General features: G+C 41.5%; 1 protein-coding gene across 1 annotated transcript in view; it reads left to right on the forward strand.

The window, feature by feature from the left end:
- Positions 1-2,356: 2,356 nt before the first annotated feature.
- LOC135208071 (mitotic apparatus protein p62-like) overlaps positions 2,357-14,236 on the forward strand; it is a 59,731-nt gene continuing 47,851 nt past the window's right edge. The window contains exons 1-3 of the mRNA XM_064240218.1: positions 2,357-2,597; positions 3,166-3,275; positions 13,688-13,816. Coding sequence (XP_064096288.1) covers positions 2,357-2,597; positions 3,166-3,275; positions 13,688-13,816 — 480 coding nt within the window. The remainder of the gene's footprint in view (positions 2,598-3,165; positions 3,276-13,687; positions 13,817-14,236) is intronic.

Consider the following 14,236-nt stretch of genomic DNA (forward strand, 5'->3'; position numbering starts at 1 on the left):
ACCTCATCCTGTAGAAGTCGAGGAGGAAGAGAGCATGTCAAGTGTTGTCATCTTCCTCCTTGAAATCATCATATTTTTCATCAATCTCCACCCCATCGACTAATAAGGCTCCCTGCTGAAGAAAGAGAAGGTAGTCTCCCCCCCTGAGAAGTCTCGTCACAGGACTTCTAAGGGTCTGCCTCATTGAGCTGAGGAAGCTGTCTCCAAGGTCTTGCATGTCAGGAGCAGTAGAAGCTCAAACTTCGGTTCGAACTAATGCTTCTAGTCCTAGAGGTTCTGCCCCAAAGAACTAGTTCTGTATCAGGCGCTCATTTGCGAGATTCCCTGAGTGCATGTAAATCTAAGGGTTCGCATGCATGTAGAGTAAATGGCGCTGAGTCTGCTCACCGTCACTACTCAGGCATGGAGTGGAAGAAAGGAATGAGAGCACCTCATGCCTTACTGGTGATCGCTCGGTACCCAGGGTTGACGTGACGTTCCCGCAGGACCGAGCACACGGTGAGACCAGTAGGTGGTCCCCCATTCAGTCCTCTGGAGAGGTTTCAGCCTCGACGAGACTGTGACATGTCAGAGGATGGTACTATCCCTTGCCATTCGGGTGCACACTCAACTCACCCAGACCACGGTCAAGGGTCTCTGTGGCGGTGAATGTTTCTCCTGCTGTGTGAGAGTTTTGTAACCCTCCTCAGGGAAAGCGTTTCTCAAGGGAGAGAACTCTCTCCTAGACTTGCGTCATGGGGTTCACTGCAGGTTGATGGCTGCCCGCCACTCTCTTCTGCTAGTTCTGCTAGCAAGGCGAGCAAGAGCATCCAATCTTCCTCACCTATTCCCTCTACTTCCTATGGCTACACTGGGAGAGGAATGTGAATAGGAGGGATCCTGCAGAGTGCTTTCTTCAGGATTCAGCGTCAGAGGGCTATGTTCCTGGAAGGATCTTAAGGTCCCACCAGATGTGCATTCACGTTGTTGAAGAATGATCTGCCAATGACAGAGAGAATCTCACTGTCTCGACATCTGGTGTTTAGATTCTTAGGTTTTCGAACACCTGGAGTCTATGTTCTCACTGCTCTTTCTGGTCTTTGGACGGATTTCAATTCGCAGGCCCCTATGAGCTCTTGGGTTTTGGGAGCCTGGAGTGCATATTCTGTTGACTTGTACTCGGATTCCAGTCTTAAATGCTCACACATTGGACTGGTTTTTATGCCTGTTCCTCCTCGATTTCTACAGGAGTCGAGGAGCAGCCATTCCCAGATGATTGATTGACAAAATTCGGTGGCCAAGCGTTTAATTCTTTGAAATTTCTACACTCTAAGAGTGTTTTGGTCTTCTGTGATCTGCAAACACTCGGGTAGGACATGAATTCCCTATAATTGTTATTACAATACCCTGGAATCTTGCTGAATGCTCGAATTTCTTGGAATTTGTCATTCTCAGTGTTATGATTTTCTGTATTTTCCAAATGCTTGGGCGAGACATACATCCCTGATAATTATTACAAAAATATGGAGTCTCGCTAAGCAATAAATTCCTTGGAATTTCTAGTGTTCGCAGTTTTCTGTGATTTCCAAACACTTGGGCAACTGGTATGCCCGATAATTATTACAATAATAATCGGGAGTCTCGCTAGTGCCTGGATCACTTGGTTTCGCTGGCACTCGCCGATTGCTCAGCTTCATGATGTTGCTGAGAACCAGGGCAAGACAAGGCTCGCCTGATTATTGTCTTGCAAGAGTTGGGTTTACTCGCTGAGCTTGAGAATTCTTATGAACTCTAGCGCTTGGCCAAGCTCTCGCTATCATGAGTGCTTGGATAGCGAGACAAGCCTTCACCAGTACAGATGAGTTCACTCTTCAGTCTGGTTTGGAGTCATCCATAGGTCGGTACTGCATGCAATACCTTCTAGGCGGATGGCCAAAGTACTGTCCCCGTGTCTTGGACCTTAGGGTCCTAACACGTAGGACAACAGACACAGGATCCCTCCTTATTATTCTTGGAGCTTTGGCCTTGAAGGAGAACAGTTAATTGGGTTTGAAGTGATAGTTCTTTTTGATGATTGCTTCTCATAATTATGTAGTGGTGATATGCTCACCTCACTTGCTCAGCTCATCCAGACAGCACGGTGCTTGGCTCTACCAAGCGAACTCTGCTCTTGATCAGTCCGGTCCCTCACCATGACATAGTACCCTCCTGTCCCGTGTTGCAGAGAGTTTTCTGTGGAGTCATCATCTTCATCATCTGATGCTTCCTCATCTCCCTCTTCAAAGGCTTCCACAGCCTAAGAAGAGGAAGGTCGTTTCTCCACACCCTAAGAAGTCTCACCTTGATACTTCTGAGGGTCTGCATCCTTTCCCTGGTGATGAAGCAGTTGGCCGTCTCTTCAGCACGTCTTCCTTGTGGAGTGGGAACCGGGACACTACCCCCAAAATATAGTGTCTTGGGAGCCCCAGGAGTTCGAATCCAGGTTCGTTCTCCTGTCTCTGGTCCCACGGTCGTTGCTCATAGAACAGTGTCTGTGTTGAGTACTCTTGTGAAAGCCAGGAATGGCTATTGTTTGGGTGCCAAGATCGATGTCGCTGTCCTTTGGGACAAGGCTTCTGGTTAGCTTTGCCAAAGTCTTTAAGATACCGATTTTACAAATTTTTAGTACGATAATTCCAATAATTATTGGTTTTTTATGTACCAACTAAATTATATCAGTTGATTGACTTATGTAATTTAATAAATTGTGGGTCGTCTTATATAATTTAATAAATTGTGGGTCGTCTTATATGTTGAACATACCTATAAACCTACAATTTTACATGAAAGAGGGTGTGTTGTCTTATACGCAAAGTTGCCTTATATGCTAGCATATATGGTACAAAGTAATTGCATGGTTGGAACCCTCTTTGCTCCCCTCTCATGGACATAGAGCATGAACGAATTGGGCTCTTTACCCAGTTTGTACCTATGCTTCCCCAATAGTGAGCGATGTTAGTTACCTACTCTAAAACAATAGTGTGCTACCACGAATTTTTAATCTCATGCTGCCGTGAAAGTTGGGAACATGTAGCAATGTAATTACTGGGTGAGTATATACATATATAAAATTTTATTTTATTATAAAAATGTAATTTTTTACTGCACAAAACAAATCTCTTATTTATTTTGATATATTCTTATTTTTATCAGGGGTAAAACTTGATTCCTCCAACAAAGAAATAAAATGGGATGGAACCACAACTGAAAATGAAGAAGATTGCACAGTTTGTGCGCATACACTATCTATTCGCCAGGTAAGTTTTATGCAGTAGTTTTGCTCTTTTTCTGAAGACAAACTATATACAGGCAGTCCCTGGCTTCGAACGTTCCGAGGTTACAATGCTTTTCAATTATATTTATCAGACATTATTTCCAGGGTTACAACGCTTACAAAGCTGATCTGGCAGAAGAAATGTTACTCCAAAAATGCAAAATAATCAATATTTGAAGGTTATTATTTTTATATAAAATGTAATGAGAATGCAGTTTACATAGTTTTTAATGCACCTAAAGCATTAAAAGTAAGATTTTCTTAGGATTTTTGACGATGTTCCGGCTTACAACGCATCTCAGAACGGAACCCCCGTCATAACCCGGGGACTGCTTCCACTACGATATAATATATATATATATAATATATATATAGATATATATATATATATATATATATATATAATATATATATATATATATATATATATACTTATTCTTATAATGTAAGTTTGGAATGCAATTATAATTGTGGTAATATGATTGATTCACATCGGAGCCTTTGTATCATATTATAAAATGTTTGTTTCTGTGTTCAGATTTCCCAAATTTAAAGATAACATGCCTTAAGTGATCCATTTTTCATTTTGAAGTACGTAAGACACACAGAGGTGAAAGCTCATAAGCCTTTTGAAGGGAGTCATATTCCCACTTTGAGAATGTCTTAGCTAGCTGATTTCTTTATCGGCGCAAACGTAAGACCCCCCAGCCGCAATGTTATCAACCCCTTGAAAAATAGATGAGCCAAGCATTTTTCTTTATCGATGTAAACACATCGTGGTCGGCCCTGTGAAGGAACAAGGGAGCCTTATTCATAGCCATTCCTATAGAGATGACGTAATATGTTTTGGTCTTGATCTAGATACTAATCGCCCATACGCTTATGGGGTGAGAGAACCTTATTTATTCGCTTGGAGGAGAGCGGCGTGCGTTATAGTCTCTCTCTCTCTCTCGCTCGCTCGCGAGGCTGTTTCAGTAACTTAACGTAACGAGCTGGTCACTCATTTTTATATAATTCTTAGTAATATATGTGTTGTTTGTGGAATCGGAACATAGTTTTGTATCTATTGTTTTTTGTGAAGGCGCCAAGAAAATAGTGAAAAAGTGTAAAATTGTAACAGTATATAATCAGAGGAAGACGGACAAAAACCACACATCATTAGGCTGTTTTTTTTATTATTTTGCTGACGTTTTGTAATTATTTACAGAATTACATCTTCTGGGCTGCACATAAGAAAAGATAAAAACATAAAAAGTAAAAGTATAGTCTAAAAGTTCATTTAAAATACATTAGAGTAAAAATGAAATAAATAAAAATAAAAACAAAACCAACCTAGAGGTGAGACGCAAGGAACTAAATGGAAGGAAACCACCACAGTATGAACTTATGCTAAATACAATTGACTCGCAGATGTATGTTTGTTTAAAGATGGTATGAGTTGTTTTATAAACAACGACTCAAGGATTGTTAACTCTTGAGTCGTTAAGGCAGCTGATGTGTACATCATTCGGTTTGCTGTACTTACTGCGAAGGAAGCCTACATCCCGCAACGTGTTCAACTGTGGCGAAACTGGATTGTTTTGGAAAAAATGCCACAGAGTTCTTACATCATCGTAGAGAAGTAGTTGCCAGACCATAAACCCATGAAGGACCGTCTGACCCTTGCATTGTGTGCAAATGCAAGCGGTGACTGTAAAGTAAAGCCATTGCTAGTGTATCATTCCAAAAATCCTTGAGCTTTTAAGACTCAAAAGATTCTTAAAGTAAAATTACAGATTATGAGGCGTGCCAATGCTAGGACACAGGTTATGCAGCAGTTTTTTATTGAATGGGTAAATTTTGTCTTTGGTCCTGCAGGGAAGAAATATCTTCAAGAAAATAAACTCCCGATGAAAGCATTACTTGGTCCTGCAGGGAAGAAATATCTTCAAGAAAATAAACTCCCGATGAAAGCATTACTAATCCTTGATAATGCTTCAGCCCACCCACCTGGTCTTGAAGATATTCTCGACGAGTTCAAGTCGTGAAAGTCCTCAACCTCCCACCCAACATGACTCCAATCTTACAACCTATGGATCAGCAGGTCATTTCCAACTTTAAAAAGCTTTACACAAAGGACCTATTCTGCTGCTGCTTTGAGGTGACTTAAAATATAAATTTAATCCTTCAAGAGTTTTGGAGAATCACTAAAACATTGTGATATGTTTGTGCATTATTGACTTGGCATGGCAAGATATAACAAGAAGAACCTTGAACTCGGCATGGAAAAAGTTATGGCCTGATGCTGTTGCAGAGAGAGACTTCAAAGGATTTGAACCTGAGACCGAGCAAGAAGAGTTGGAGGAGATTGTGTCCCTCAGAAATTCAATGGGTCTGGAAATAGATGAGGGTGACGTAAACGACTTCATTGAGGAACATGAGGAGGAACTCTCAACTAAGGAGTTGAAGGAGCTACAGATGATGCAACGTACGAAGGTTTTGCAAGAGATTAGTAGTGAGGAGGAGGTAGAGCCAGAGGAAGTGATTTCTTCAAGTGAAATTAAAGACATGCTGGCAATGTGGGAAAAGCATTCAAGTTTCATTGAAAAGAAACACCCAGAAAAAGTTTCAACTGGTTGTGCTTCAGCGCTTTTTAATGACTTGTTTTTCACATTTTCGTAACATTTTGAAAGGCAGGCAAAAGCAAACCTCTTTGGATAGATTTTTATTCAAAAGAGCTGCAAGTGAAAGTGCCGAAAGTGCAGCCAAAAAGGCAAAAACAAGTAATGATTAAATACGTAATGTTAAGCTTAGGTTAAGTTTAAAATTAAGAAAGTGCATTTTTTTTTTTACAATTAAGTTTTTTGGTTTCATTTAAAGAAAGGAATGTGCAGTTTTAGTTTAATTTAAAGTAAAGAAAATGTAGTTTCATACATTCAACTTACCTGTCAGATATATACATAGCTATCGACTCCGTCGTCCCCGACAGAAATTCGAATTTCGCGGCACACGCTACAGGTAGGTCAGGTGATCTACGGCTGCGCTGCGGGTGGCAGGACTAGGAACCATTCCCGTTTTCTAATCAGATTCTCTCTGTCGCTGGGAATGTAACATATGTTTACTTTCCCTCCTGATTTGATTTTCGTGTTTCATCGCCATCGATCTTCTTGGCCGACTTTTTACAGGGAAGACTGATCGGTGGTTCGGCATACGCTTTTAATAACTTTTTAATAACTTTTAATGAATTAACTTCGAAGTTTTCGAAGAATACAGTATGTGTAACTACCGAAGTTTTCGGTAGACAATTACATAGTTTGCTAGTTTGCAAGAAAGGGAAATATAAATATTTATTCATTGATAAAGTGTAATAAATGTTAGAATTTGATTGAGGAAAATAAAGTAACTTCCTATTTGAGGAAGTCAAAAAAACATAGAACTAGTTATGCTTTCTTTAGAAGCTTTAATAGCTCTCGTTCTGACGAGCAGTTAGAATATTAACAGTACTAGTAGTGTAGTTTCCTCATCACCTTCTTACTTCACAGAAACTACAAATTCATTTGCAATTTGAAGATAAAGGAATGTAGCTCAAGATACGAGCTATTATAAGGTAAGAAGTGATTATAGTGTTCCCCATTGCAATAGAGGGTGCGTCTGATTGGCTCTGTCTCGCTCCCTGGCCCGGAGGAGAAGGAAAGTCGAAAGCTGTACGGAGGTTATGGAGAATCCCCACCGATCAGGCGTCCCCTCGGCAGGTTCTGTAGGACGTCCCAGACTGCCAGGGATAGCCATTGGAAAGGCATCCTAATTCAATGTGTTCCCCTTATTATTATCGTCTCGACGAATAAGGAGAAGAAACATTCAACGGCGTAGATTAAATGAAGATGCAAGATAATCTCGTCTGGCTATCGGAACCTCAGAAGAGACGGAGAAAAGAAGACATCATTCGATAACAGTTGCGGTAGAGGCATTGCCCTATCCGGGTTTCATCCCCGTACAGCTGGAGGTGGTGGGGGGGGGGGGGGGGGCACTCTATCCCATGGGGGTTTGAAATAGTTATTTCAATAAATTCCTCATCGGTACGTGTATATGAAAATATATCTATTCTGAGAATAACGAATTAGATATTAAAGAATATTTGTTGATCGAATGAATTATATGGATCTCGTTTAGTGATTACACATATATATATAACTTTTAAGCTGCTAGCTCCTCGGGCATGAAGCTCCGGTAACGAGGCTCAATGCGCCTAAAGCGTCTGAAACAGGCGCAAAGCGCCTGAAACGAGGCGCAAAGCACCTGAAGAGCCTGAATAGAGGCGCAAAGCGCCTGAAGCACTATGAACCAGGATCTTCATTGGAAATGGAAGTCCTTCTCATTCAGAAGAAAGGGAGGGCTATGGACGAAAATGGAAGTATTGTCGAATTTTAAGCAAGAACAAGTGTACAAGAGATCGGAACCTTCCGCACAAGCTGAACCTTCCAGAAGGCGGAAGATTCCAGATTCGAATCGCCTTCCAGGCTCTTGGAATTTTCCAAGAAGGAATATTTTCCAAATGTGCAGAACATTTCACATAAGCAGAATTTGACAATAACTCGGAACCTTCCGCACAAGCGGATACTTCCAGACGTACAGAACTTTCCAGGCGAGGATCGCCTTTCAGACGCTTGGAACTTTCCAAGCGGGAATCATTTTCCAGATAAGTGGAACATTCCGCGGAACTTTCCAGACGCGCGGAACCTTCCGCACAAGAAAAACTTTCCAAGCGCGATACGTCTGCTAGGATCCAGGAGTATTCTGATCACGATACTCCTCCTAGGCGCCAGGAGTATTCGGATCACGATACTCCTCCTAGGCGCCAGGAGTATTCGGAACGCGATACTCCTGCCAGGTGCCAGGAGTGTTCCGATCACGTTACTCCTCCCAGGCGCCAGGAGTATTCGGAACGCGATACTCCTGCCAGGCACCAGGAGTATTCCGAGCACGTACTCCTCCCAGGCGCCAGGAGTATTCGGAACGTGATACTCCTACCAGGCGCCAGGGGGGAGTATCCGATCCCACGATACTCCTCCTAGGAAAGCGATATTCTGCCCAGGCGCAGGAGTATTCCGAGCACGATATCCTCCCAGGCGCCCAGGAGTATTCGGAACGCGATACTCCTCCCAGGCGCCAGGAGTATTCCGAGCACGAGGAGTATTCCGATCGCGATACTCCTCCCAGGCGCCAGGAGTATTCTAGGCAAGATACTCCTGCTTAGCGCCAGGCTCTTTCTTCTACAAGAAGAACCTGACAACCTCCAAGAGTCCTACAAGCGAAAGGTGAAAGACATTCGAGGCTTCTCCTGATAGGGATGGAGTTGTCGCACAGGCGGCCGTCGCCCTTGTCAGGATAGTCTTAATGCAATAAAGGCAAGAGCAAGTTCGGCTTTTTCCTGGCAGGGACTAAAGATGTAGCACAGGCTGCCGTAGCCCTTGTCAGGTTAGAGTCGGTACTGCTAAAAGCCCTTCACCTTTCGAAAGGAAGCGCTCTCCTCCGGTTATGTAACCAACCATTTACAGAAAGAGGGGCAATCGTTTGGAAGTTGACAAGATTCGTACGAGCTCTCATTCATTGATTAGAGGCTCTTCCAGATAAGAAAGGCGTAAAATACGGACTTATCTCCAAGATGATAAAAGCTGGAGAGATTCTCTTCGATCCTCGGTTGTCATCTGCGATCTCTTTCGACTAATACTCACTCGGGTTTATTGACGAAAAGAACGAAGAGAGTAAGATTTCCATTCTTTCTCTGCATGTCGGAGAGGAAAGAATGTCGTAGAAGAATTAGTGTATACGACTGCTGAATGACAAGTCATATACACGTACCATAGTTGCCTTTCTGGTTCGTTACGAAATTATCTATATCCTTACAGGATTTTCCTAGTAAGGACTTCGCTTAAAAGGTTTGTTTCGACAATACCTACTCAGCTTCGGTATTTAACAAAGGTTGTTTGGCTTAAATTTGCATTATTGAGAGCTTTCTTAGGCTCGAGAATAATTTTATTATATCCCTTCATTGAAGGGAGTAACTGGCAACTCAGAATGAATGCAGCCAGGCAGTGAATGAGACGGCTGTAATTGTAACGCCAATTCAGTACCATCCGGTTCTCGGTTGTGAGCGGTTGGTTACATCTCTCTCTCCTAAGGGATCAAATGGTTCACCGTACATTCCCCCTACAATCAGGGACTTAACCACGAATTGAGGGGATTTTTTTAGGCAAACATGAATAACATAGCATTTGTTTTGCTAAGGATCTCTCTCTGCCTCGGTGAGGAAAGAATGTAGTAGAAAATTCACCTTAAGATAACGGTTACGGTTAAGCCTTATGCACACACCGTGGTTAATTACAGAATTCCTACTATCCTTACAAGAGTTTCCTAGATGAATGCCGTTTACCACAATGTGACGGTATTATAAAGGTTTTTAATTCGGCAGAGCACGATTTAACCTATTTGGAAACAGACACGGAACGTAACGATCCTTACCAGGTTCGATGCGGGATTTTGCACGTCCGTGAGAATCTTCTTGAGCGACGATAATAACTGTTAACGTATGTTTAACATTTATTGGAAAGAGTTGTGAGAACCTGCGGAAAGTATTCACAGATCTCTTCGCAAGGTAGAAGACGAACGAGCTTCTTATAGTTTGCTTCCTTTTCCTCGAACAACCGAGAGGTAGCAAGATACGCTATCTTGAATTTATTAAATAGGGGAATAAACTTTAGTCTTTTTTTTTTTTTTTTTTCCCTAGTTATATATATTCTTAACAGATATTAAGAGAAATGGGCGTCAAAGGAAGAAGATGAATGCATCATTTTGGCATTAAAAAGGTTGGATTCACAGAGGTCACGTTTTTCTCTCAGCATGTGTCGGAAGGTTTTTTCTAAGAGAGTAGAGATTTTATCGGAATCTATTCTAAATATTGGACCTGAAAAATCCTATCCACTCTGGGTCTGTCTGCGTGCAGACTGACCAGAAAGTAAATATGAATGAGAGGATTTTTCAAGGGAAGCTTGATAATTCCTTCAAATATGTTCAAGACATAGAGTTGCTGCAGATCGTGCTAGATGGAAAGGGGAAAACTGTCCTCTCTGATACCTCTGTGAACCACATAATGGTTTTTCTTCCCTTTCAGGGGAAAGAATCACCTTGGTATTTTATGCTATCAATGAACACAGTAAAAGATACTCTGTCTCGACAAAGAATATTAGAGATAGTAGAGAATTAAGATCTTCGGGATCTTATACAATACCTCTATACGATAAGGGTAGGAGATCTTATACTTAGAATGGGATCCTAATTTGGGCCTCAGATTCCGTGTTCCGTCAAGATGGAACTGCTCCTCATCAAATGTTTCTCTTGGTCCTAAAATGATCAAAAGGACAAGTGAAATTTTGGGCTTTAGAATCTGGAATCAAATTTTATGAAGACTCGGCAATGGGTTCTGGCCAGCATCAGTATGTTTGGCATAAGAACTAAAGCCTTTTATTCCTGGATCAACGCTTTCAGATAGAGGTTTCGTTGTCCGGGTAATGTATTGACGTTGTCATCTACAGAAGAGGACAAGGTTTAAACGTTTACTGACAGAGTCTTGGGAACGCGATGAGGGCTCAAACTACTTCCCAAAAGGTTCAGAGAGATACATTAAAGAGCTAGATATCAGGAGTCCTACCAATTTCAGCTCAGAATCTCTTTAAACTTTCAGGCTCCTTCCCTTCCTTCGGGCAAGGATAGGGAAGCTTCTGCAACGAGAAAACTCATCAACATGTAGGAGGAGAACTCGTTAGCAACGGAAGTATTCAAATAAGGATCCACTCCTTGGTATGGAAGACTTGTCTCTCGGTACTTTTAGATTTCCTATCGTCTACTGGATGTAGCTGACTAAAATCACCTCCCCTTGCCGGAAAGGCCAAAAGCTCAAAGTGAAAGAATTTCTTCCACCCTTCTCCAGTCTCCTGATAAACGATGGTGGATCTTCAGGACTTTCGGACAATGTAGCAGTCAGTGGCGCCAAATGCCAAAACAGGCGTGAAGACGCCAGAGAAAGACAGTCAATATGAACACTGTCATTGTCTGATGAGGAGAAGGAGTGGGCCTCCAACCTGGCGCAGTGCGCTAGAGGCGAACAGATCGGGAAAAAGTGTCCGATGTGGACATCGCCAGTTTTCCTCGAGACTCTTAACAAGCTCGAAGCTCCAGCAAGTGGGGAGAAGTCAGCCACGCGCCAGGCGCGAGGCTCCAAACAGGCGCAAGGCACTGGCAAGGTGCGAGGCACCAGCCAGGCGCCAGGCAAACAGGATGCGCCAAGCAGGCGCGAGGTGCCAGCCATTGCGCAAGCCAGGCTCTAGGCTTCATCCAGATGAGATCCAGTTCAAAGAAAGTCCTAGTCTTCTTTGAAACAATGGTGATCTCTGAAGCACTTCATAAGTGACTTGATGATACCTTCAAACAGCTGAGAATTTAAAAGCTCATGAAGTGCGAGCTTTTTGCAAATTCTTGTTCTTTTCGTAACAATATGTCAGGAAGACATATTAGCTTTAACATATGAGAGATGCAACTATGTGTTGACTGCTCATTACACGAAGGACGTCAAGTTAACCTACGAGAGATCCTTCTCTCTTGGTTTATACGTGTCAGCGGATACGTTGCTGGGATAAGGAGCCGACACTGATCCTTTAATATGAGTTGAATTTATTTCAACTTAGTGAATTTTATTGAGGTTTGAAAGGAGTTTGGGGAATAACTCCTTTTCAATTCTAGCGCGAACCCTCATGTTAGGAACAGGTGATCGGGATCGGTGTTGCGCTCCTTAGTTATGCCAATAGGCATAGGCATATTGTCATATAAGCGATTAGCACCCATTGACAATGCCAATTAGGCTCGACCGAGTAAGTGGATAAGACCCCATCGGAAGACCCACAAGAACTCTTGGCCACAGATCACTATCTTGCTAAGGCTCTTGAGACGAAGCAGACTCCTATGCAATAGCTAGGAAGTCGACTCTTCGTCTAGAAACACAGAGGAACCAAGGTCTATAAATACCTACAACATATGTTGTTTACCTGTCTAGTCAGGAGTTAGCTGTCTCTTGCCCTCCACCAAAGGGTGTCAATCAGCTATGTATATATCTGACAGGTAAGTTGAATGTATGAAAATGATATTGTTATGGTACAATAAAGTTTCATACATACTTACCTGGCAGATATATACGATTGAAGACCCACCCAGCCTCCCCGCAGGAGACAGGTGGAAGAGAGAATCTGATTAGAAAACGGGAATGGTTCCTAGTACTGCCACCCAGAGCAGGGCGGTAGATCACCTGACCTACCTGTAGCGTGTGCCGCGAAATTTGAATTTCTGTCGGGGACGACGGAGTCGATAGCTATGTATATATCTGCCAGGTAAGTATGTATGAAACTTTATTGTATCATAACAATATCATTTTTAGTTTACATTTAGTGTTAAAAAAGTGCAGTTTACATGTCTAAGAATGCCTGCATCACTTCCTCCCTCCCTCCTCCTCCACCATTCTGTCTCTATGGTAAGAATGCAGTTCTAAGTAACACTTTTTCTTTTATTTCATTTATTTTATTATGCATTGGTAAAGTATACATGTGTGTTTCTTTATTAAAAACTTTTTTTTTCAAAATTTAGGATGGTTTGGGGATGTTACAAGTCTGGAACAAATTAAATCTGTTTATTTTAAATGGGAGAAATTTGTTTGACATCTGAGTAGATTGACTTATGAGCTCGGTTACAGAATGAATTAAACTCTTATCTCAAGATATTACTGTATACCACATGTTCATCCTCGGGAGAACAGATGAAATGAAACCGACTACTATAGTAGTTTATTTGTAAATATTAACACCAAGATAGGTGTACATTCAAGCCACCACAAAAATTATAGCTGAGGAGTGATTTACGTATTACTTTGCTTCTTTTTACATTTTTGCTAACGGTAATGTCGGTACTGACAATTTATACAATTTATTGCTTTTAGTGTATTTGAAATAATTTTAGAGGGAAAATGTCAGGAGAGGGTAAGTACTGGACAGATATTTCTTGCCATCCCTGTTAATAGTTCTCATGATATTTTTTTATTTAATTCATTATTAAATATTAAGTATTAAAAGACAATTTTAGCATTGAAATATGCTTATAAAGCAAATATACAGATCTTAATAGTATCCTGATTCATCTCTCCAAATTACTTTTGTCAGGTTTTGCTTACATGTTCCCCACTTGCTCACTTATTGTTAATCACTCAGTTGAGTTACTAATGGGGAGTGGCCCCATACACTCATACACTAGTATAAACTTGAGTATAACTTATGTAATTATGAAATTCTGTATTAGAAAATATTGAAAAATTTTTCTCAGGCTGTACTAGGTCCAGAGGCTAGTGATGACAATGTTGTTGAAATAGAAACGACAGGTTTTGATAATAAAAAAATAAGAATGCCGGTGTGTGTAATGAAGGCTGGAGGTCCACATGTTATAACTTTTGAAGTTAGTATAGATTTCTGTTTAAATGTTTTTCTTTCTTGTCATGGTGGGTGTGTGTTTATCATTTTCTATGTATAATACTGAAAGTATACTAATCACAACCCCTTCACTTGTATGTGCCAACATTCATGGTCTTCCAGTGGGTTCAACCAAATGGGAATCCTTTGTCCTTTACTCCTCCCTCTCTTAAGCTTGCATATTTCATGCTTACACTATCATTGACAATATGTGCAGAGCACTAAAATATGGAAAAGACTGCTTTTATAACTTATGTCAAGGGTGGAGATGGAGAGCATGCCTCTCCGCCCGTAAAACTGGAGTACCTGACATGACCGAGCAAGGCAAAACATTTATGTCAAACTATGCCCTCAGTGCTGGGCTCAATCTCGACAGACTGATGACCTTTAAGGTGCGAGGGTATGA

The sequence above is a fragment of the Macrobrachium nipponense genome, chromosome 34 (assembly GCF_015104395.2).
Source record: "Macrobrachium nipponense isolate FS-2020 chromosome 34, ASM1510439v2, whole genome shotgun sequence".
NCBI classification, from domain to species: Eukaryota; Metazoa; Arthropoda; class Malacostraca; order Decapoda; family Palaemonidae; genus Macrobrachium; species Macrobrachium nipponense.